Source organism: Geotrypetes seraphini, chromosome 5 (genome assembly GCF_902459505.1).
Source record: "Geotrypetes seraphini chromosome 5, aGeoSer1.1, whole genome shotgun sequence".
Classification (NCBI taxonomy): Eukaryota; Metazoa; Chordata; class Amphibia; order Gymnophiona; family Dermophiidae; genus Geotrypetes; species Geotrypetes seraphini.
This window is the reverse complement of record NC_047088.1, coordinates 140,155,011-140,180,582: the sequence shown is the minus strand read 5'-3', so window position 1 is coordinate 140,180,582 and position 25,572 is coordinate 140,155,011. Positions and strand designations below refer to the sequence as shown.

At 44.3% G+C, this 25,572-nt stretch overlaps 2 protein-coding genes and 1 non-coding gene across 4 annotated transcripts in view; 2 read left to right on the top strand and 1 right to left on the bottom strand.

The window, feature by feature from the left end:
* EEF1B2 (eukaryotic translation elongation factor 1 beta 2) overlaps positions 1-16,826 on the top strand; it is a 43,759-nt gene extending 26,933 nt beyond the window's left edge. The window contains exons 5-6 of the mRNA XM_033945848.1: positions 13,324-13,449; positions 16,605-16,826. Of these exons, the coding sequence (XP_033801739.1) occupies positions 13,324-13,449; positions 16,605-16,759 (281 nt within the window). The 3' untranslated portion in view covers positions 16,760-16,826. The remainder of the gene's footprint in view (positions 1-13,323; positions 13,450-16,604) is intronic.
* LOC117361692 lies at positions 15,038-15,119 on the top strand. The gene has a single exon (XR_004539726.1). It is a non-coding gene; the product is annotated as a small nucleolar RNA SNORD51 (small nucleolar RNA).
* Positions 16,827-19,050: 2,224 nt separating the features above from the next.
* Positions 19,051-25,572, bottom strand: part of GPR1 (G protein-coupled receptor 1) — a 160,047-nt gene continuing 153,525 nt past the window's right edge. For both annotated transcript variants that reach the window (XM_033945845.1, XM_033945844.1), the window contains exon 2: positions 19,051-21,514. In XM_033945845.1, coding sequence (XP_033801736.1) covers positions 20,420-21,490 — 1,071 coding nt within the window. In that variant the 5' untranslated portion in view covers positions 21,491-21,514 and the 3' untranslated portion in view covers positions 19,051-20,419. The remainder of the gene's footprint in view (positions 21,515-25,572) is intronic.

Below are 25,572 nucleotides of genomic sequence, written 5' to 3'. Positions count from 1 at the left end.
TTCCAACGGCTGTTGGAAGTTTTTTTCTATTTCACTTGCCTTCCCGCTCGCGCGTATTTTTCTCTTCATATTTTCTTTCTTTCTTTTTTTACCCTTTGTGTAAAAAAAAAAAAAAAAAAATTATTATTTTTCATTTTTTTATCGAATCTGACCCGGCGGGGCCTGTTGGCACCATCGAAGCCTCGGGCTTCGATTTTGCTACAGCAGTATTTCCCTTCATGCCCCCGTCACCGGGTTTCAAAAAGTGTCAGCGGTGTGCGCGCCCTATCTCCCTTTCCGACCCACACAAGTGGTGCCTCCAGTGTCTGGGTCCGGACCATAGGGCTGAAACCTGCACCCGCTGTAGTTCTTTACAAAAAAGAACTTTAAAAAATCGACAAATTCAGCAGCGGATCCTTTTCGGTACCGCTATGGAAGTTGCACCGGTATCGACGTCGACGACTTCCTCCAAGTCGACTCCGACTACCTCGGCACCGCCAGATCCATCGTCGGTGTCGACTCCTGTAGGTAAGCCGGCTAAGAAGCCTTCCCCTACTGTTCTAGGCCCGCCAGTCGAGCATGCAGTGAGCCAAGTCCTGCAGACTGAGCGCCGGCCCCGTAAACGCTCCGCTCCCATTGAAGTCTCTGCATCGTCATCGGCATCGACTTCACCCGAGCGTCGAGCGGCACCGAAGGTACCGAGCAAGAAAAAACCGGTACCGGTGCCATCGGGACCAACGTTGGATGAGCGCATTGCCTCTATCCTCCAGGTCCAGCTTAAGCAGCAACTACAACAGTTGCTCCCGGCTCTATTGTCTCCGAACCTTCCAGTGTCGGTACCGACTGAGCCTTCGGTGCCGTCTGTCGAACAGCCTCTGTTATCGGCATCGACTGTTTCGGCACCGCAAAAATCTTTGTCCATGCCTGTTCTATCAGCGGAACCAAAACGGCGTGCTACTCCTACGGTGTCGGAACCGGTACTGGTCTCTGAACCCCGTACCGTACTACATTCCCCAGGTACCGTCTCCACTCGGTCTGGTAAATCGGTACACAAGACTAAACATACTGATACATCGACTCCACTTTCCCAGGGCCGTTTGCAATCGGTACGGGACCCTGACTTGTGGGACGATTCAGATGATCCCCTCGGTACCGAGGAGGATTACACATCTGATGAGGAGGAACCGTCGGTGCAGGATACTACTGCTAAGCCAGAGCACTCCTCCTTCACAAAATTTTTAAAGGAGATGTCAGACACCTTGTCTATTCCTTTAGAGTCTGACTCTAAAAAATCCAAGGCATTTTTGGATGCCTTGGATTTTGACCAACCTCCTAAAGAGTTTTTAAAGTTACCCCTCCATGACATCTTGAGGGAAACTTTTTATAAGAATCTGGAAACTCCTTTGACAATCCCAGGAGCCCCAAGAAAACTAGAATCTCTATATAAAGTGATTCCAATACCTGGATTTGACAAACCCCAACTTCCTCATGAATCCCTGTTGGTAGAGTCAACTCTAAAGAAGACTACAGGAGCCAGTATGTATGCCTCTGTCCCTCCTGGTAGGGAAGGAAAGGCCATGGACAAATTTGGAAAGCGTCTTTACCAAAATGCAATGCTGGCCAACCGTTCAAGTAATTACGCTTTCCACTTCTCGTTTTACCTGAAGCACCTCATTCAACAGGTAACCTCTTTTCAAAAGTATATTCCGGACCGTAAACTTCCTGCTTTTCAGCAATGTACCTCTAGTCTTCTGCAACTCAGGAAGTTTATGGTCCGTTCTATTTATGATACTTTTGAACTGACGTCTCGTGCTACTGCTATCTCTGTAGCAATGAGAAGATTGGCATGGCTACGGACCTCAGAACTGGACGTAAACCATCAGGACAGACTTGCCAATGCTCCTTGCCTAGGGGATGAGCTGTTTGGGGAGTCCATGGATACCACCACCCAAAAGCTCTCCGCCCATGAAACTAGGTGGGACACCTTGTTGAAAAACAAGAAGAAACCTCCTCCTCCTCGTCCATTCAGGCAACAACCTTCATATCAAAGGAGGTTTTCTGCTCGACCGGCGCAGTCCCATCCTCCTCAACCTCGCAGGCAGCGTCAGCAGCAACAACAGACTCGTCAACAACAGCAGCCTGCTGTCAAATCGGCTATTCAACCTAAGTCGACACAGCCCTTTTGACTCCTTTCTCCAGGACATTGCCAGTCTTCCTCCCTCGTGTCCTCTACCTCAACCCATAGGAGGTCGACTACAAGTTTTTCTACCTCGCTGGGAAGCAATCACCTCCGACCAGTGGGTACTTGCTATCATCGCCCACGGCTACTCCCTAAATATTCAGACTCCTCCACCTCTAAGTCTGCCAAAAGAGTCTGCTTCCAACAAGGCTCAATCCCTCCTCCTCGCTCAGGAGGTTCACTCCCTCCTTCTTCTCAATGCCATCGAACCAGTTCCTCTGGACCAGCAAGGCCTGGGATTTTACTCCCGGTACTTTCTTGTACCCAAAAAGACCGGAGATCTCAGACCAATATTAGATCTCAGAGATCTCAACAAATGTCTGGTCAAGGAGAAGTTCAAGATGTTATCTCTTGCCACCCTCTATCCTCTTCTTTCTCAGGAAGACTGGCTATGTTCCCTCGATCTCAAGGAGGCGTATACTCACATTCCAATTCATCTGATGTCCAGACAATATCTGCGCTTTCTTGTCAATCAACATCATTACCAATACAAGGTGCTACCCTTCGGCCTAGCCTCCTCGCCCAGGGTATTCACCAAATGTCTGATTGTGGTCGCAGCTTATCTCCGCTCCCACAACTTTCAAGTCTTCCCTTACCTGGACGACTGGCTCATCAAGGCTCCTTCTCCTCAGTCCGTCCACAAAGCCATGGATCAGACCATTTACTTCCTTCGACTGTTGGGGTTCGAAATCAATCTACCCAAGTCGCACCTCATTCCGACTCAGCGGCTTCAATTCATTGGAGCCATTCTGGATACTGTTCAGATGAGGGCTTTTCTTCCTCTAAACCGCCTTCACACCATCCTTCATCTCTGTCAGCAGGTGTTCCAGCAACCTTCCATCTCTGCGAATCACATGATGGTGCTCTTGGGACACATGGCCTCCACAGTACATGTCACTCCCTTCGCACGTCTCCACCTGCGTACTCCTCAATGGACCCTAGCGACTCAGTGGTCACAAGCGACGGATCCTTGTTCACGACACATATCTGTGACCTCGTCTCTTCGACAGTCGCTTCTTTGGTGGTTGAAATCATCAAATCTATCCAGAGGTCTACTGTTCCATCTACCTCCTCATCAACTGGTCATCACCACGGATTCCTCCCCCTATGCATGGGGAGCTCACTTGAACGAGTTTCAAACTCAGGGGTTTTGGACCAACCAGGAAAAGAAACACCACATCAATTTCCTGGAACTCAGAGCGATATTTTACGCTCTCAAAGCTTTCCAACATCTTCTTTTTCCTCAGGTTCTTCTCATTTGCACCGACAACCAAGTTGCAATGTATTACATCAACAAACAGGGAGGGACGGGATCCCGTCCCTTATGTCAGGAAGCTCAAAGGATTTGGACCTGGGCGACTGCTCGTCACCTATTCCTGAAAGCAGTCTACATCCAAGGGGAACAGAATTGCTTAGCAGACAATCTCAGCAGAATTCTTCAACCTCACGAATGGACTCTCGACCCTTCGACTCTCCAGTCCATTTTCTCTCAATGGGGCACACCTCAAGTGGATCTTTTTGCAGCTCCCCACAACCATCAACTGCCCCTGTTTTGCTCCAGACTTTACTCTCCTCACCGTCTGGAACCCGATGCATTTCTCCTAGATTGGACCAATCTCTTCCTTTATGCATTCCCTCCTCTTCCGCTCATGCTGCGCACCTTATTCAAGCTCAAGAGGGAACAAGCCACCATGATTCTCATCGCTCCACGGTGGCCCAGACAGCATTGGTTTTCCCTTCTACTTCAGCTCAGTTCCAGGGAACCCATACCTCTTCCTCTGTTTCCTTCACTGCTTACACAGCATCAACAAACACTGCTTCATCCCAACTTACAGTCTCTGCACCTGACAGCTTGGTATCTCTCGGGCTGACTCCAGCTCATGCTCTCCTGTCTCAGCCTGTTCGTTCTATTATTGATGCCTCCAGGAAACCGTCCACTCTTCAATGTTACCAACAAAAGTGGTCTCGCTTCTCTTCCTGGTGCCAGTTACATCACCACAATCCCATATCTACAGCAGTGGGACTGGTTTTGGACTATTTATTGTCCTTATCTGACTCTGGTCTGAAATCCTCTTCGATAAGGGTCCACCTTAGTGCCATTGCAGCTTTTCATGAGCCGATTCATGGGAAACCCCTCTCAGCTCATCCCTTAGTTTCAAGGTTCATGAAGGGCCTCTTCAATGTGAAACCACCTCTTAAAGCCCCTCCTGTTTGGGATCTCAATGTGGTTCTTTCTGCGTTGATGAAGCCTCCTTTCGAGCCGTTGGCCTCAACGCATTTTAAATTTCTCACTTGGAAAGTGGTCTTTCTAATAGCTCTCACTTCTGCCAGGAGGGTCAGTGAGCTTCATGCGCTAGTGGCGGATCCACCTTTCACGGTTTTTCACCATGATAAGGTCGTCCTCCGCACACATCCCAAATTCCTTCCTAAGGTTGTGTCTGAATTTCATCTTAACCAATCCATAGTTCTACCTGTTTTTTTCCCAAAGCCTCATTCTAATCCAGGTGAACAGGCTTTGCATACCTTGGATTGTAAACGTGCTCTGGCTTACTATCTTGATCGCACCAAACCTCACAGATCTTCTCCTCAACTATTTTTGTCATTTGATCCTAACAAGTTGGGTCATCCTGTCTCTAAACGCACTCTATCCAATTGGCTTGCTGCTTGCGTTTCTTTTTGTTATGCTCAGTCCGGCCTGACACTGGAAGGTTCGGTCACAGGCCACAAAATTAGAGCTATGGCAGCGTCTGTAGCTTTCCTCCGTTCCACTCCTATTGAGGAAATCTGCAAGGCCGCCACTTGGTCCTCAGTTCATACTTTTACATCTCATTATTGTCTGGATGCATTCTCCAGACGGGATGGACACTTCGGCCAATCTGTTTTGCAAAATTTGTTTTCCTAATGGCCAACCTTCCCTCCATCCCTCTTTTTGTTAGCTTGGAGGTCACCCATCAGTCAAGAATATGCTGCCTGCTTGTCCTGGGATAAAGCACAGTTACTTACCGTAACAGGTGTTATCCAGGGACAGCAGGCAGATATTCTTGCGTCCCTCCCACCTCCCCGGGTTGGCTTCTTAGCTGGCTTATCCTAACTGGGGACCGCGCGCCTCTGTCGGGCGGGAAGGCACTCGCGCACGCGCGGTGCGGCCTAGCTAGAACTTTCTAAAGTTCTTAGAGTGCAATCACTCTAAAATTGTCCGTACCGGGGCTCCGTCGGTGCCGTCACCCATCAGTCAAGAATATCTGCCTGCTGTCCCTGGATAACACCTGTTACGGTAAGTAACTGTGCTTTTCTGTTTGTAGCTCCGCCCACATGTGCAGGTGGGCCGCGAGACCCAAAGAACATGTCATCCCAGGTAGTGAGGGATCTGCATACCAAGTTTCGTTCAAATCGGTCAAGCCGTTTTTGCGTGATTGCGGCACATACACACACACACACATACATACATACATCCGATTTTATATATATATATATATATATATATATAGATAAGAAATCTAAATTTATATCATTCTTATTGAATATAATAATCCCCCATCCTTCCCTCCCTCCCAATTCAATAATACATACATAAAATCATTTTTATTGTGAATTCATTCAAATATTGATATTATGTAATACTCAGAAATAAAATCCCACCCCTTTCCCCTCTAATCAAATGTCTTATCATGGGAAAAGTTAATCATTTATTACAAAAATCTGTTAACGGTCCCCAAACTTTATGAAATTTACTCGCATAACCTTTTTGCGTTGCAATGGTGAGTTCCATTTTGTATATATGACATACATAATTCCAAATTGAAAGATGCATCAGCGTTGCTTATCATAGGGCCTCCTATAACACACAGTTGTTCCAGGTCCTCATCTTATGGTCTAGTGCAGGGGTAGGCAATTCCAGTCCTCGAGCGCTGGAGCCAGATTAGGTTTTCAGGATATCCACAATAAATATGCATGAGATTTGCATCTCAAGGAGGCAGTGCATGCAAATCCATCTCAAACATATTCATTATGGATATCCTGAAAACCTGCTCTGGCTCTCGAGGACCGGAATTGCCTACCCCTGGTCTAGTGCATTAAGAGTGTCATTCTAAATGATAGGGTATTCTCCCTATGCTTGTGAACAATGCAGAAGGAATTCACTCCAGGTTTTTGATTCCTCCTTCACCAAAGGGCTCTGTTGCTTCCTTCAGTTTTTCTTTCTGTAAGCAAGCCGAAAGGAGTCTTTCTGATCTGTATATATTTTTTTTATTTTTGGTGGTTTTTGGTGCTTGAGCTCCCCAGGTCAAGGGGAAAGTTCTGCCTGTGTGGAGAAGCATATTTAAGATCCCTCGGTGGTACCTGTTTGCCAGCCTGCCACGATTTCTTCTCCAGATCCAGCTATTTTAAAGAGAGCTGAGGTAGGCTGCAGCACAGTTCACAGTGAATAAGGCTGTTACAACCTATGGGGGTGGTGGATCTGTAAAGCCTGTTTTTGCCGATTTCTGCCCCTTTCTTATGGGGAGCCCCACCTCTAAAATCTATTTTCAGTGTTAATTTGCTGCTAAGCCATTTTAGGGCTGTTTTTGTGCCAAAATGCTATTGTAGCATCTTAGATTTTCTGACTCTTGAGGGGGGAAAAAAGCTCTCCAGGACTTCACCTCGTTTTACCTCCAAACTGGAAGGGAAAGAGTCCCCAGGTTCTTTTAGCCCTAATTCATGCCAAATTTGTACTGGATGGATGGCTGAAGAGCGACATGCAAGTATGTGAAAGAGTAGGAGCTTCGGGCTTATTCTCCCCTTAGCTCTCTAGGTCTGAGGAAACATTAGAGAGCCTGTCTGCCAGGAGAAAATTTCTTCCAGAGCCTCAGGACACTAGCTTAACTAAACATAGGAGCGTGGAAACTATGGAACCCAAGAAACACAAGATGGAGTTGCCTATAAGGTACTCTACACTGCCTAGAACAGCATTCTCTCCTGAATTTGTCAAAATGATGTGGAGAGCTGGTTGGCCAGGATTCCCATGGGAGGTCTGGCAGTGAACTAGGAGGTGCGTAAGGGGGCTTGGGCTTCCAGGATGCACCTCTCTCAATATTGGAGGCTGGCCAGGATCTGGTGTTTCCCATGGATTCCTCCCCCCCAAAAAAAAACAAAACCCATCTATAACCTATTCATGAGTTCCCTAGGCCAGGGGTAGGCAATTCCACTCCTCGAGAGCCGGAGCCAGGTCAGGTTTTCAGGTTATTCACAATGAATATGTATGGGATGGATTTGCATGCACTGCCTCCTTGAGATGCAAATCTATCTCATGAATATTTATTGTGGCTATCCTGAAAACTTGACCTGGTAGGAATTGCCTTCCCCAGCCCTAGGCAATATTACCTTCAGTAACTGAGAGCCTATTATACACGGATGACATACTCCTCGTCCCAATTAAATGCGACTCCAGTGACATCCCTCAGAGAATTGCCAACAGTATAGACAAAATACACAAACATGGGCCATGCTAAAAAAAAAACCTCAAAATGAAACACAGCAAAAACAAAAGTACTATGGTTTCACAATTTCCTACAAACAGTTCTACAGCCCTCATCCTACCCTCTAGAACAGGGGTGTCAAAAGTCCCTCCTCAAGGGCCGCAATCCAGTCGGGTTTTCTGGATTTCACCAATGAATATGCATGAGATCTATTTGCAAGCACTGCTTTCATTGTATGCTAATAGATCTCATGCATATTCATTGGGGAAAACCTGATGGATTGCAGCCCTTGAGGAGGGACTTTGACACCCCTGCTCTAGAACCAAACTTGATATTATCAAAACCTCCAAAATACTCAGGGTCATATTGGACTCCATGTTTTCCTGTGCACCCCAGATCTTCAACTTATGAAGAAAAACATTCTACAGCATGAGACAACTCTGACTGATCAGACCTTTCTTCCAGTCATCACTTTGCAATACTGACACAAATGCTAGTATTGTCTCAACTGGACTGCTTTAACTCCCTTTATGCAGGTATAAACTCCACCCTCATCCGCAAACTAAAATTCAAAACGCAGCAATATGGCTAATCTTCAAACTGGAAAAATTTGACTCCATATCTACCGACTTCACTGGCTACCAATTGCTGCACACATTAAATTCAGAGTGTCATGCATAATATATTGCATTTTACATGCGAGCTCACCTGAACTTGTCAAGCCTTGTCATCAATTCTTGTCCAATTCAACCAGAAACATCAAACTTCTTTTGATCCTCCCGTCTCCTGAAGGAATTAAGTACAAGCGCACATTCAACACCCATCACCTATATTGGCGAAAAAACCTGGAACAGCCTTCTGATAACCATTAAACCAGTGGTCTCAAACCCTTAGCAGGGCCACATTTTGGATTGTAGGACTTGGAGGGCTGTAGAAAAAATAGTTAATCTTATCAAAGAAATGACAATTTTGCATGAGGTAAAACTTCTTCCACCCCCACCCCCGAAGGCCTGCATGTTCCCTCCTTTGTAGCGTCCTCCAGCTCCTGGTCATAGTTTCAGGTAATTACCGCAGCCTGCAGAGAGGATCACCAGTGCTGTAGCGTTCCTTGCAGGCTGCCATTGGCCTCTGCAGCATGTTCCCTCTGATGCAGTCCCGCCCCTCCTCTGACATAAGCAGAATCGCAGCAGAGGGAATGTGCTGCTGAGGACAACGACAGCCCGCAAGGATCGCTACAGCACCGGCAATCCTCTGCAGGCTGCGGTAATTGTTTCAAGGTAAGAGCAGGAGGCCAGGGGTGAAGCTGGTGGACACTGCAAAGAGTGGGCAGCACTACTAGTACCAACTGTGGGCCGCAAAATAGTGCCCGGTGGGCCGCATGTGGCCCCCAGGCCATGAGTCTGAGACCACTGCACTATACTGTTCTTCTGATTTCGTTTGCCTAACACCTGAATTGTACATCACCGTGAACCTATTTAGGCATGGAGCGACTCACAGATTTATTTATTTTGATTTCTATCTCGTTCTCCCAGAATCTCAGAATGGGTTACAAATTGACATTCACAATCGTTTTGAAAACAGACTAGTCAAGACGGCAACTAGGGTACAGTAGACAATTACAGATCTTATTCTAGAGACCAGACTGGTCACAGCAAAGAGTACTTGAAAAAGTATATTGAGGAAGCTAGACGTTTGATGGCCCGATTGGTGGAAGAGGGAGGTCTTTACTGCACTATGGGAGGTTATTAGTGAGTCTAGTGACCGTGTGTGGGTATCTGGTTCCATAGCTGAGGTAGGAAATGGCTGTAGGAGTGTTTATATGCCGTACTCATCCAGAAGGATCGCCACTTTGGAGCAGAGGGAGCGGTTAAGGGTTTATAGGCATAGCTTGGATGCTATTTAGGCTGGGGTTTTTGCATGGAATCGCTTATGGGTCATAATCAAGGCTTTGAAGATGCATCGCTTTTTGACTGGTAACCAGTGGACTGGGCCAATAAGGCATCATTTCTTTTATCCAGCATTGACCAGCTGTCGTCAGTGATGTCAAGGAGGACCAATTCTGTATTATGACCTGTTCGGAAGCCTGACTGGAATGGAGATAGGTTGCATGCAACCTTTCATTGAACAGCAAGAAGCCCTATCTTCTCCAGTAGTTTGGAGATGAAGGGAAGGTTGGAAACAGGATGGTGGTAGTTTGGATCGAGGGAGGGTTTCTTGAGGGTGTATTTGATGATGTTTTATTTCCAGATGAAAGGCATTTTCCCAGTTGACAGTGAGGTGTTGATGGGGAGGATTGATTATGCAAAGGCGTCTTTGGATAGAAAGAGATAGGATGGGCATGGGTCAAGGATAGAGTGGGAGGGTTGAAGCTCTTAGTGTTTCTAGGAACTTGACATGTGTGACTGAGTGTAGCTGGAAATGGGTTCTAAAGGGTGGGGTCTTGGGTGTGTAAAGGGGATGAGCTTGGGAATGATTCTTGCTTGGAGTGGAGTCGAGATTGTTGCGGATGTTATCAATTTTTGCTTATTTGGTGGGGGCATTATGATTGCATCTCTGGGCAGCGGTGAAGAGGTGGTTAGTCAAGGTGAACAGGTATCTGGAACGTTTAGGAACTTTCTGCAGGAGGTGTGTAGTGTGAGCTTTCTTTGCTTCCAGAATGGCAGCTTTGTAGGTGTTTGATAATTCCCTCCAGTGTGATTTGTGCTCCTCTTTTTGGTGTTTGGTCCATTTCTTCTCTGCTTGCCTCAGAGCTCTCTTTAGGGATTGGAGGTCATTATTAAACCAGGGAGCAGGTTTTTTGTTTATAACTAGGTGTATTTTGGTCTGTGCCAAGTGGAGGCGGCCAGGTCAATGGAGTAGAGATTTTGGTTGCAAGTGTTAACTGACGTCCCGGATTCCTGTGGACATGGCTAGAGCATCGACAGTGTTTGGAATCTGAGTTTGCTTAGGGTGGAGCCCTGTGGTTTGGAGGAGGTGGCCATGGGCGGAAGGCGGAGTTGGATGATTGTAGATTAGATCATTAAAAACATAAATTTAAAATAAAAACAGCATAAATGAAACACTCTGATAAAATGTTACATGTAAATATCCTTTAGACAACAATATGCCGTTAGTGTTACTTTTCTTTATTATCAAAATATCCACTAGCTAAGCCAAGAATTAACCCCAAAAATGAAAAATAAAAGGGGGTGGGGGGGGATTTCTAATGTCGCCATGACAGTTCAAACCTTTTGGAAACATACTGGTCAGATTAAAAAAAAAAAGAATCCAAATACTCTTCTGTAGCAAGAGCATAGTAGGTCATTAAAGGAATGAGGAAAACCAAGGCAATGTGCAACTACCAGAGTTGTTTTTGTCCTGTTGGAGTTTGACTCCAATGCTCAAACCTCATTTTAAAGGTTTTGAGGCCAGATTCTCTAAACATGCTAGTAAAATCCAGAGATTCGATGTAGTGGGAGCGATTTGACTTTTATGGGTGATTCTTAGCATAATAGCATGCAATATGCATGCTATTTGTGTGAAGAATCGTCTTTAAAAGGGGGAGGGAGAAAGAACTGCCGGGCACCTACTTGTAAGAGTAATTGCTAGGTACAGCTCCTCCCTCTTGTCAAGGCTGTTCTTCCTGCTCCAGTCAATTGAGCTGCAGGTCTTCCCAAGTCTTGCTGGCTCTGCTAATTGACCGGCAGGGAGAGCAGCAGAAGAACATGATCCCCTTGTCTGCCACTGCTTGCTGCTCCCCCCATCCACCCCTCCCGTACAAGATTGGCAGGAGGAATGCCTGCTCCCTGCTGCTGCTACCTTGGTCTTCCACCACACATAGCCTGCACCTTTTAAGACAAAGGCTAGTAGAAGGGATGCCCACTCCATCCAGCCAGAAAGACTACTACTTCAAAATGGCAGTCTTTCCCCTTCCTGGTGCAGCCTGGGATGCACCAGGAAGGGGCCTAAGGCGCTGATTGGCTCAGGCACCTAAGGCCTTTCCCGTAGGAGCGGCCTTAGGTACCTGAGCCAATTGGGGCAGGAGGCTGAAGCAGCAGGTAGGCAGCTAGGGAAGTCCTGGTAGGAAGACTCAGCTAGCGGCAAAGAAGCCTGAAGCAACCGAAGGAGGTTACGAGCTGAGCACAGCAACAGTAGTGGAGGCAGACTGCTTGCAGAAGTCCATTTGAGATCCCGGCCAGCAGCACTGCTGAGCAAAACTGATTGGGGGCATAGCACTGCCCTCCATTTTGAGTGCAATCCTTGCCCCTCATTTGGATTCTTGAGTCTCTCCTTTGTTGCTTGACGCCATTTCCAGAGTGCACCAGAAGTGATATCAAAGGAACTGCGACCGTGTCCATAAGTACAGGTCTGAAATAAGTTGGATGTTCATAAATGAAGAACTGCCTGTAGTCAAAATGGGGAAAACGTAAACTTTTGCATTACATTTCTCTCTCCAAATTTGCAGGTTTAGGACTTACAACTTTTGATTATTCGTGAGTTTATAAACCCTGACTCAGCCCGCCTCCTGGACCTCTCCACACCTTGGTGGTCTAGCAGTGAAGCAGGGCAGAAGCGATATTCCTACACTCCTGCCCTGTACTGAGCAGTCAAAAAAATGGCTGCTGTGAGTTCCCGCTCTAATCTCATGAGACCATGGGACTCACAGCAGCCATTTTTGTTGCTGGCTTAGCATAGGGCAGGAGCATAGGGAAGATCGCTCCCACCCTGCTTCACTGCTAGACCTCCAGGTAAGGTGTAGAGAGGTGAGGAAGGCGGTGGTGGGTCAGTCAGCCCTAAAAGTTATTCGTGACTTTTCCATATTCATGGGCCGGTTCTGCTCCTAATCTGCAAATATGGAAGGAGAAGTGTACTATTCCACCTGATTCTGTCTCATTGTTGTAAGAGTTGTTTTTTTTTAAATCACGTTTTCATACTATCTTGTATAGTGCTAGCAGAAATAGCGCCCACCAATTATGTGCATCCAGGTTCAGCCTCCTGACTTCACTTAGCTGTGGCATGGGCCCCACCATTCTCCCTCTTTCACTCATCCCCCTACCTAGTTTCTTAAGTCTTTCTGCCCACAGCAGTCTCAACCTTTTGTTTTAGTGACTTCTACCCAACTGAGGCAGATCTATGAACCCTCTTCAGTGCTTATCTGCTTCTATTGCTGCCATCTTCCTATAATTCTACTGGATTAAACCTGAGGCGTGACTAGCCTATTTACAGAACTTTTGGTTTAAAAACTTGGGAGACCTGAAACAGGTCTGTGCTACATGGCTGAAGCTTACTGAGGGCCAACTTGTGGCTTTCTACTTATGTGACTGCAATAGCCAAGGTTATAAATAATTTAGGAGGTATACAATACCAGCCACCTAAGTTCGGTTCTAGGCACCGTGGAGGCATCTCTTGAGCCTCCACCGTGCATCATTATAATATTGGATGAAGTAAAGGGGAAGGCTTCCATTTCCAAAACTACTTTTCTTCCCCCACATGCACTAAAACATTAACATGACCTGGTTTAACTGAATTATTTCACTTGCTGTTGCTGCTTCAAAATGTCCAGTCTTGGATGGTAGCATGAATGTATTCCTTTTTTTGAGGAAGAAAGATAACGATAGAGGTAAATGATTGAATAGTGACCTCTTTGCTGTGTTTTCCCTTCATGTTTCCTAGAACCAGCACTGATCGCTAAATCTTCCATCCTGCTTGATGTGAAACCCTGGGATGATGAGACAGATATGGCAAAACTTGAAGAGTGTGTTCGCAGTATTCAGCTGGATGGCTTGGTCTGGGGAGGATGTACGTGATATCTTGGCTGCTATTCCTAAAGTAGCTCAATCTAATGAGGATCATGTCAAACAAATCTTGTTTTTTAGGGGGAGGGGTATGTGCAAATAAGTTGGTTCAGTTTATGAATAGTCAGTTTTTGAATATTCTAGGGGTTTGAGGAAGTTGAGGAAAGAATGTTGAATCTATAAGATCTAGTGAAAACATTGCATTTCTACCTCACAGCTGTAGCAATATGTGCTTGTAGGACAGGAAACGGTTAGCTCACAAGCACTAGTGTCTAGGAATGTGTCTAGACAAAATCCTTCATTTTATTTTCAGATTCCTAAATTATTTGGGGTGCTTTTTCTTTTGATTTTATTTCAGCCTTTACTCCTGGCAGAATTCTGCACAACGCAGAATCCCCATCCATGCAGAACTCTGCACAAACTTCCATTCTGCCCCTGTGCCCATCTCCTCCTCCCCCACACAGGTCTGGCCTCTCCCTCCAACATACCCACAGCCTCCCAGAGAAGCAACAGTAGCGGCAGAGACAGCACTATGAAAAGACAGCTTGCAGCCTTCCCTCTGCCGTATCACTTCTGTAGATAGATGATGTGGCAGAGGGAAAGACCCAGCAAGGCTAGCCATGAGCAGCCTGTTCACAGTGCTGCCTCTACCGCCGCTACTGCTGCTCTGGGAGGCCCACAGGTATGTCATCTCACAGAATGAGAGGTCATTCGGTTGGATAGAGGTCAGACTTGTGTGGGATAGGGGAAATGGATGCTAGACACAATTTGGGGGAGAGGAGGGAACATGGATGCAAGGCCTGTGGGGGGGTAGATATATCCTGGGCTGTAAGTTGGGGGGGGGAGAGAAGAGGGAACATGGATGATGGACTAGTAAGTAGAGGGGAAAGGGGGTGAGAAGAACGAGATGCTTCACGAGAGAGAGATACCAAACCGTGGGGAAAGGATTCAGGGTGCAAGCGAGAGAGGTGGCGAGTGAGAGGACATGGATGCTGAACCCGCAAGGGTTGGTTTGGGGAAGGAGGGGCATAGAGGAAAGGAGCGTGACCAAGATCAGAAATGGGGTGAGAAGGGAGAAAGAGAGAGATGCCAGACTGGGGACCAAGTAGGAGATTCGATGAGCAAGTAAGAAAAAGGTGGGAGTTAGAGGGAAAAAGAACTGCAGTTGGAGTGAGAGAGGGAACTGATGAACCTGGAATCTGAGAAAGGAAAAAACAGGGAGAAATTTCAGACCTCAAGATAGGAGAATTCTATGCAAAACACTACAAATAAACTTTGCAGAATTTTGAAATATGTGCAGGATTCTGCTAGGAGTAAGCCCTCTGTTAAATGTGTTCAAATTTCAAGAAGGTATGAATTTATTGCATACACTAAATTTTAAGGTGCCCTAACCATAATACGTAGGTCTTGTATTAGAAAGATTGGATTAGCTTAAAACCAGTCTTCTAGTGATCAAGGACTATTGAGTAGCTCAGTTAAGTGTGAGCATACTGAAACTTTTCCTAAAAGCCATCACTTGTTTCTTGAGCTGTAGTCTTTCTGCTTTACTGTTGGACCCTAGTGCAGGTGGGCAACATGATTTAAGAAACCAGCTCCTTCCATGATGAATAAAACTAAAATCACCATCTTTCGGCTGACTTGCATGATGGATTTGCTTTTTTTCTGAGCAAGGACTGGTTTCTAAAGTGCTGCCATCATTTGCATAAGATAAACACCATCATGAGACAGGTGAGGTTCATCTAGCTAAATGGGAAGAGGCAAAAATTTACATATTTTGTAGTAGTGTACCTGGTTACTGATATTTGATTGCGTTTCCTGCCCCTCGCCATCAAGGGGGGAGGGGGCTTGAAGTCTATAATGTAGTTAGTAACACTGCATAGGGCTGAGGTGACAAATGTGGATTAGGTGCATGCTGCTCTTTGCATATTTCTCCTTGCCCATACTTAATGCTAGATGGATGGAGGCTTTTGGCATTCCAGAATGAAAATTAGAGAGGAAATTACTGAGAAGTCGGGATAGTCTTGTTTGCCCTGTTTGGGGGGAAGGGGGCGGGGGGAGCTTGCTTGCTTATTTGTTGTACTGGGTTCTTTCCATAGAGAAATAATTTCGGTACTGTGCCTTTTAGAAGATGCACAAACACCTGCAGTTATGCATCAAAACTTTGTGCATAAGTTGCTGGTTTTTTTTGTATGTTGTAGAGTTGTTCTGTCCTTGGGAGCAGTGCATGATGCTTCTTTCATACCTCAACTTCCCACCACCCTCAAACAAAGTAGTACATTAGCTTCCTTAGTGCTTCTCACCCCCTACCTCTAAATGTAGGAATAATGTTGCTTTTTAGAAAGGTAATAGCTGTGCTCTGCTACTGTACCTGATGTAGAGCTCAGGCTCAGTTGCTACTGTGGTGAAAGATGGCAGTGTTGGATGTAAGAGCAATTATATATTACTCCAGCCTTTTTGAGAGCTGAGTGGTAGTGTTGCCTGCCTTTGAAGGCGGGGAGGGTTAGGACAAGTTATGCTATGATGTATAAAATAGTGTGCACAAACCAAACCCCCTGGGGGGTTGTAAGCAGTTTTGACTCCAAATGTTCACGTAATGCTTTGCCATTCTATGCTTGAGTCCTCTACCATTTCTTGCTGCTCTTTAAGGTCTAAAATCTATAAGACCTTGATCTATGAAATCCATACTACTCATTGTCAAGCAGCAGAGGAGAGCCCAGTGCAAGTAATTTCTCAGTACTCTAGTGCCTGGCAGATGTTGATCCCGTGTGTGTTAACGTATGCTCTACTTGCCTAATATGTCTGTCCCAGTATGGCAGCAGATCGTATGGTGTAGAGCAGGGGTTCTTAACCTTGTCCCAGCTAGTCAGGTTTTCAGAATGCCTACAATAAATATACATGAGATTTTGCATGTACAGTATAGTCATTGTGGGTATCTCAAAATCAGGATTGGGATGAGAAGCCTTGATGTTTAAAACACATACATTACTGTAGATTTGTGGTGCATGTAAGAGAGCCAATTTTAGCTTATACTCAATTATTTTTATCTTGCATTAGTTGGGGGAATTCTTGTCAGGTTATTGCGTGGTGTAGGTATAATGTGATTTACTGCTATGTCAGATTTAGCACTAACTAACTATTTATTTATTTATTTAAAACTAGCCAAGCTTGTCCCCGTGGGCTACGGCATCAAGAAGCTGCAGATTCAATGTGTAGTTGAAGATGACAAAGTAGGAACTGATATGTTGGAAGAGAAAATAACAGCCTTTGAAGATTATGTACAGTCCATGGATGTAGCTGCTTTTAATAAGATTTAAACATTTCCTTCTCCTGTAAGCAGCACTTAAAATAAAACAGCATCAACAGCTCTAGAAAATGCCAATATGTAGGCTTTTTGTTTTCTTTTTAAGGGAGAAGACTGAGTTTATTGAGGTTGGTCTAGGGATGTTATCTTATTTGTACCGTTTCTTTCCTTTCTATGCTTTAACTGGTTATCCCAGGACAAGCAGGCAGCATATTCTCTACATGTGGGTGATGTCATCCACGGAGCCCCGTCGCGGACAGCTTTTCAAGCAAACTTGATTGGAGATCTTTAAAGTTTGCTAGTGCTGCACCACGCATGCGCATGTGCCTTCCCGCTCAGCTAATGGGCACATCTCCTCAGCGTGGCCTCAGCCCTTAGATTTCCGCGGAGCCAGAAAGCCCTGTCTCTCTTCTTTGCGTTCGATTCTAAGTGCCTTCCTGCACCGCGGCTTCTTTTGTTGTTTTTCTTCGATCGGAGTCGCTGTGCAATGCGCCTAGTCTTTTTAAAAAGACTTTGACCGATTTCAACCGGGGGACCCCGGTTTTCGCCTGGCCTTGTGTGGCCGCAGCCATATCTTCTCCCTATATCTCGGCCTATTACCGGGTTTCAAAAGTGCACGCAGTGCGATCGGGTGATCTCGATTACCGACCCACACCATTGGTGTATCCTCTGCTTGGGTTCCGACCACCCTACCGACTTGCCCGCGTTGTGCCACTCTCCAACCTCGGACTCTTTGACGGCGGGCCAACATTGCTGAGATCTTCAGTGCCATGGATCAGCCAGCTGACAAGACCTCGACCCCGAGCAAGTCCCCCTCGGCTATTAGGGCCTCTGCCTCGGGCAAGTCTCCTCTTCCTCCATCAGGTTCAGCTCCGCTACCGAAGAAGCCTTCCTTAGAATCTCTGGCATCCCAGGCAGTGAGTGCAGTCCTGCCAGCCTCTACGAGACCTCCTCCAAAGCGTGCCTCCAAATTAAGGGAATACTCTACCTCGAGGTCGTCCTTGTTAGAGCGCACTGCTGCACCAGTCCAACAAAATCCATTGGTCTCGGTGCCGATGTTCGAGGACATGCTTAAGGCTATCTTGACCACGCAGATCTCCTCTGTTTTGGCCCAGCTTGCCTCGGCCTCAACTCTGCTCCCTGTAAACACCAGCCTGAGCGTTGCGCTGAGGGGCCCCGAGACAAGCATTGTCACTCTCGCCGATTGTCCTCAAGTGATTCTTCACCTACTCTCTCGAGGCAGGCTTCTACAGCCACCCGACCTCGATCGAGGCACCATTCCAAGCGTGCTTCACTTCGAAGTGGTGGTCTGCGGAACAATCTAGAGACTCTCCTAGGCGGGGTAGGTCTCCAGGGCCTCGAGGTCCATCGAGGCGTCGGCCCTCATTGAGTCTGAGTCTCGACCTCGGCTGTTTTCCATACCTTCTCGGTGTCCGAGTCAAGGTCGAGGACTCCCTCCTCGCAGCCACATCGGAAGGTCTCTTCCTCCCTGGGCTCGCCAAGGGTTGCCCCCCAGGGTTTCTGTCCCTCGGACCCCTGGGTCCTCACCTTCCAGGCAGATTAAAACGCAAGCATTCGTCCATGCTTGTTGACACTGACGTGCCAGTGCAGTATTCGAGGGAGGTCTCTCCCTCTTTATCTGCTGCTCCGAAGTCCAGATCCTCTTCGCCTCTGGAAGGGCACTCTTCTGCCAAGACTTCCTCATTCACCAGGTTCGTGATGGACATGGGGCTTTCCTTAGATAGACGCCTATTGAGGAAATCTGTAAAGCTGCCACCTGGTCCTCAGTTCATACCTTCACTTTACTGTCTGGAAACTTTTTCCAGATGGGATGTGCACTTCAGTCAATCTTGTTTTACAAAATTTATTTTCCTAAAGGCCAACTTTCCCACCCTCCTGTTGTGGTTAGCTTGGAGGTCATCCATGTGTGAGAATATGCTGGCTGCTTGTCATGTGATAAAGCACAGTTACTTACTGTAACAGGTGTTTTCCAGGTACAGCAGGCAGATATTTTCACAGCCCACCCACCTCCCCTAGTTGGCTTCTTAGCTAGCTTATCTTAACTGAGGGAACGCGTGCCTAGGTAGGGCAGGAAGGCACTCACGCATGCTTTGTGCAGGCTGATCACAAACTTTCTCAACTCTTAAAAGTTGCGAACCACTTTTCAAGTGTCCATACTGGGGCTCTGTTGGTGACATCACCCATGTGTGAGAATATCTGCCTGTTGTCCCTGGATAACACCTGTTACAGTAAGTAACTATACTAAATCTACAATAGAGTAGACATCCCGAATGGTATGCATAACATGAGGAAAGACCTAGCGAAGCTTGAAGAATGGTCTCAAATTTGGCAGCTAATATTTAATGCTAGGAATGCAAGGTCATGTATTTGGGCTGCAAAAACCCAAAGGAACAGTACAGTTTGGAGGTGAAGAACGTACATGTACGATAGAAGAGCAGAACTTGGGTGTAATTGTAGGTGATGATCTTAAGGGGGCCAAATAGGTTGAAAATGTGACAGCAAAAACTAGAAGGATGCTAGGGTGCATAGGAAGAGGTATGGCCAGTAGGAAAAAGGAGGTATTGATGCCCCTGTTTAAAACTTTGGTGAGCTATGGAGATTGAAGTTACTGATGTAGACATTATTAGAACAAGAGTCAATAAAATACCCACATCTTGATGTAAGGAACCTAACAGGCCCTTACATGTTTTGAACTAAATGTCTTCCTAAGGGGTCCAATTGTGGTTTCTTTAAATGTTTGTAGATATAAAACTACACCCAAGCCCCATAACAGGGGTGTGATATAGGGGCTTACAAATATGTTCTCCTAGGACCCAATGTAGTGTTAATCTGAACTGATGTTGATGAACTGCTTATGTCTAAAACTTGCTCTTCACTTTCACTTAGCTAGATAAACATTTTTTCCTTATCATGAGATTTAAATGTTAAAGTAAATTTAATTTCTAAGGACTATAAGGTAACAAATGAACAATTACAGATTTGGTTAATTAGATAGAGAGATATCATTATTATAAAACAAGCTTTATAAACTAAACTAAACCTTAGGTTTATATATCGCGCCATCTCCACAAGCGTAGAGCTCGGCACGGTTTACAGGGTTAGGTTGAAAAGGAGCTACAATGAAGGGTTATAGGAAAGGAGCTAGGAAGATAAAGAGGGACAGGGTGCCAAAGAGCGGGAGGTGTTAGATTTTTGAAAAGAGCCAAGTTTTCAGGTGTTTGCGGAAGGATTGGAGGGAGCTTGAAATTCTGAAATAATCACTTCACACAAAATACCACATAGTGCTCTATCTACAGGTTACAGAACTAATCTAAAACTACTTACTTTAAGTGTATACACATGTTCAAGCTTTATTATATATTAATTACGCTACATATAGTACTATGTAATCTTAAATTTATAATATATATAGGTAATATGCACAGATTTTATTTCTACAGTGAAATGAATTGGACTAATTCTGATCCACAGCAATAGAAATGTGAGTGAGGATGCAGGGTTAAAGATGTTTGCAAACAAGGTGATATATACTTATAGAACACTATAATAACCTCCATGTCCATGTTTGTGCATAGCAAAAATCTGATCAGGTGCCAAGTCCTGACATAAGCATTTAAATCAAGTAGTTGGTCATGCTTTGTTCTTGAAGTCCTCACTGAGGTGTTTCATACTCATACAAGTTTGCATTGTCTTTAGAATCCTGGAGCTGCTCACTGACTGTTACTGGTTGGCTAATTTCTCGCAGTGTTTGTTTGAACAACTGAGCCATTGAGGCCCTGAAATGAACTCGAAACATTTTGCTGATCAGAACATAGAGGATAGGGTTGAGGCAGCTGTTGAGAAAAGCCAGGCTTGTGGAAAGGGGCATGCCAAAATAGATCCAATGTTGTAAATGTTCATTGTGATGTATTGTCAATTCCATGATACTGAATATGTGGTATGGCGTCCAGCAGATGAAAAAAGCTACTACCACAGCAAGGGCAGTCCAGAAAAACTTACTAGATGTTAGGACAGTTCTTTTCTTCACTTTTATGATCAGGAAGGAGTAACACATAACCATAGTAAGCAGGGGAAAGAGGTAACCACAAAGAAACTTGATCCAGCTGAGAATATTGTGTGTCAGAACCATAGTGTCATGATCAGTTGGGTGGAAGTTGTTGTAGCAGACAACAAAATGGTTGCTTTTTGTAACTATGTCCCTATAATATAAAGCAGGTCCAGCAATAATAGCAGCTAAATTCCAGATTACTACACTAAGAATACAGCCATTTTTTAGGGTGCGATGTCTTTGAGAGAAACTGGAATGGATCAGGTAAATGTATCGATCCAGACTGATCACAGTCAGAAAGAAGATGCTCGCAAACATATTCAGCATAGCAATAAAGGAATTCATCTTACAAAGCAATTTACCAAAGGGCCAGTGGAAGTCTGATGCCACATACATAATGTGAAAAGGCAGGAAGAGAACAAAGATGAAGTCTGCAACTGCCAAGTTGAGGAACCAGAGGGTGCTGACTGATTTTTCCCATTTAAATCCTGTAAACCAGATGACTGTGGCATTACCTGGCACCCCTAGTATGAAGGCTGTACTGTACACTATGATGGAAACCAGATGTAGAACATGGGGATGGGGTTTATTCTGGGGTAGCTCCTCCAGTTCATAATACTCAGAGTTGTAGAAATAATCATAAGAGTAATTCATCCTCAGGTCAATATCTTCCATTTTGTTTTATTGAACCAGAGAGCTCTGAAAAAAAGAAAATAACAAAAATCATTAAAAGATGGTAAAAATGAATGAGAAATTTAGAGAGAATTTCTTTGTCAGAGATGTACTTTTGAAAATGATATTGAGTGTAAGAAGGTAGAAGATAGTCCCTAAGACTATCATAATGAATACTCAAACAGTAACAAAAATCCTTGGAAGTCCACAACTAAGGCCTAGTAAATGTAGCAATGCAGGCACGAAAAAGAGCAGATCCTGAATAAGTGTCACCCACACATGAGAATATGCTGCCTGCTTATCTTGGATAAAATTTTTTATTCAATTTTAAGAAGTCCTTAAAAGGTGGACCATGTTTAGCCCTGACATGGACTGCATCAGGGGTAATATACTAAACATCAATGCTTTTTTTCGTAGAAAAATGGTACCAGTACTACCGGGCAACCTTAGGGGCTGGGTCAATATGGCTCCACCCCTCTGCAGTAGCCATACCCTCTCCTTCCCTTCTTTCCACTCCAAGTTTCACCCTTTGCCCTCCCTTAATCTGCCATATTACTCTTCCATTACTGCAATGACATCTCTCCTTTCTAACTTCCACCAAGTCCAACATATCTCCCTTCTGTCTCCTGTTCTCGCTCACATACACACTTAACTTTCTCACCCCTCCACAGGCTGTGATCTTATCTTCTACCCCCCTCACCCCCCCAGTCTAACCTTTGTTTTGGCATTTGAAAAATCATCAATCGGAAGTGATTCCCAAATGCTGCCCTGCCACTGGCACAGCTTCTCTACTATGGCTCACCTCTCCAACTTGCTTGTTGTGGTGTGTTGACAGTACTCTATATATTGCCTGTTGAACTATTGTGAATGTTTTATTTTGTTAACCGCTTAGTTATAGGCGGTCAAGAAATTTTAGAAATAAATAAATACTTCCTGTTTTCTCAGAGGTGGGCCGCAGTAGAGAGAAGAGGCTGGGCTGGAGGCAGGGCAGCATCTGAAAATCGCTGCCACCATTGACTTTTCAAATGCCAAAATGAAAGTTAGACTCAGTGGGAGTAGAGGATGGAAGAAATGATAGACCATGGCCACTTGGAGCAAGTGAAAAAAGTGCTGGTATGCTATATTGGCACATAAATACCCTGCTAAAAACAAATATACAAAATAAAAGGAACTATTATAGTTAAAATCAAAAACAGGATCCAACAAATAGCTCATATATACTGTTTATAATATAACCAGTAAACATTGAGATTCCATATATACCGTACATGCATCTTAAAGTGAAACAGGTGACAAACCATAATCATAGTTACATAACACATATTATAAAACGCATAAGAAGTCTCAATTGAAAAAGCATCCTGACTGGTTTAATCAGTGTAAAAAAGTATGCAAAAATGTGAGCAAAGCTCAAAAAACTAAAAAGCTAAAAACGCTATAATGCATGCTGGAAGTGGGAAATAAAATATAGGGAAATACATATCACAAGAATTCAAACAGTCATATAAACAGTAAAACCAATTAATATTTTAAAAAATAGCAATGGAAAATATTGGTGATTCATATGATTCCATAAGTATTATCCCTTGTCAGTCTATAGACTCCAACATAATCTGCAATAGATTAGACTCCCCGAATGGTGTGAACAACATGAAGAAAGTCCCAGCGAAGCTTGAAGAATGGTCTGAAATTTGGCAGCTAAAATTTAATGCTAAGAAATGCAAGGTCATACATTTAGGGGGTGAAGGACTTATGTGCATGACAGCAAGACTTGGGTGTGATCTTAAGGTGGCCAAATGGGTTGAAAAGGTGACGATGAAAGCTAGACGAATGTTAGAGTGCTTAGGAAGAGGTATGGTTAGTAGGAAAAAGAAGGTATTTATCCCCTGTATAATACTCTTGTGAAAGCTGAAGAGGCCTGATTTGGCGCACACTACGCAGCAGCATTAGCAGGGCGTGACAGAGACCTTCCTACTCATGATCAGAGGGTCTTATATACATGCAAACACATTTAAAACTGAAAAAGTCAGGACAATAAACAAAAGACCAGGAAACTGATATAAAGCTTAGGAAAAGGGGAATTCACTATTTGTGTTAGGTGGGGCAGAATCATAAAGGAAATCAGATATATATACATAATACATAAATAGAGGTATTAATGACTATCTTGCATTAATGACTTCATCTTGATTTAGTGACTCCATTTTGTTTTAGTGATTGTCTGTCTTTGTTCTCTCTGCGTTTCCCCACCCTGAGCCTCGTGGCTCTAATTAATACCTGACCCCTCAGTCTGGCTTGTGTAAGATATAGGGTTTCATATTTTTGAATACAGATAGTTATATGTATCTTATGAATGAAATATGTGCCTTGGTATGAGTGAATGGGATCCCATGAGTGATTATGTGTGTGATATGTGGTATGAAATGTGAGAGAATGATTTGTACTTAATTTCAAATGTTTTTTTTATTTATATATATATATATATATATATAAGATGCAAGAAACTTTAAGGAGAAATCCTGAGAACAACATCTGGAAATTGAGCCAGAAACACTGCCAGTCTTTCAGAGCAGGAAAGGTCAGCTAGTTTGACCTCCAGCATAGGAGGGAGGGGGGAGTAGGTTTTATCAGCAGATGCTGAAGAGAAATGCAGGCTGACTTTAAATCCAAAACAGCTTGTTTATTAAAGTTTTCTTTGGGTATGTTATAATATTTTATGTATATTCAGAAATTAATATAAACAAAAATGATTTGTGAAACTTATTTCGATGTCAAAAGGAATTTCTTAGTTCAAACCTAAGGACAGCCTCTGTTAGCCGATTGGCTGACAAGTAATGATGTCATGCTGGTCATGTAAGTTATATATTGGTGAACGACAATTTAAAGAGTTGGGATTCTTTGTCAGAAATGTCAGCGTTTGGCATCTGTAAAGTTCCCCCGATGACGCAAATAATCTTTTGATAATTGTTATGGAAATAAATAAAATTATACATTTTTTATACCTTTTGCATCATGTGCCATTATTCTGTACACTTTACACACCTATGAGCAAACCTGGCTGCTCATTTGGCACCCCAGATGGGACTTCTGCGTGCTTGTGTCAGATTACCCTGCTTAATTGGCGACCGCATCAGGACCTGCGCACTCTAAGCGCTAGGTGTATTTTCATATATTTAAAATTCTTGTGGAAAGATTTTTTTTTATGCGTAACAAAAGATGGTCTTCTGTTATCAGAATAATAGATTAGCGGACCCCTAGGAAGACGAGTGAATCGTAAGTACATGCATATTTTATTTGAATGATAATAGAGAAGATGGCAGAAAAAGAAAAAAAAACATGTAAAACTGTAAATATGTGATTAGATTGTAAATATGTACAGTGAGGTTAGTGAGGTAATCATCAAAAAAGAGAAACAAAAAACTGCAGCTGTGGCATCTTTTAAACCTTTTTCTCTGAGCCGAGCTGCATGTCTGAATCAAGTTACGGAGTCTGAGAGAAAAGAAAAATGTCATCTGGTTTTCAATTGGAAGAAAATTCCCACCCTTTAGATCTCTTTGTCTGAAAGGGTGGGCGTGCCTCTGAGAGAGGGTTTTCTCTCCCTCCTCCCTCAATGCCTTCCACAGTGACTATCACGTGAGCTGGAAGGTGGGCTTTTTGAAAGCCCCCCCTTTCTCCAGGAGGGAGAGGGGAGGGGGGAATGAAGAAGAATGGAGTTCCTTTGTCTTGAGTTCTGAGGATTTTCAGAATAGGTATTACATTACATTACGTGATTTCTATTCCGCCATTACCTTGCGGTTCAAGGTGGATTACATAAGATTTACCAGGAGATTACAAGAATTGTAACTTTACATAAGAATTGTTTTATAGGAATTACATAAGAATTGTCGGGAACTTGAGGTGATGCATGTTGGATAATTAGAAACATTTTAGATTTGAAAGGGGTAGAGCTTGTGGTAAGTAGAGTTTGGGAAGGAACTGGTCGTGTTAAATAGGTTTTATGTATTTTTGAAGAGTAGGGTTTTAGTTTCTTTTATGAAGGTTTTGTAGTCTGGTCGAAGACAGCAGATTGGTAATTTGTCTGTCTA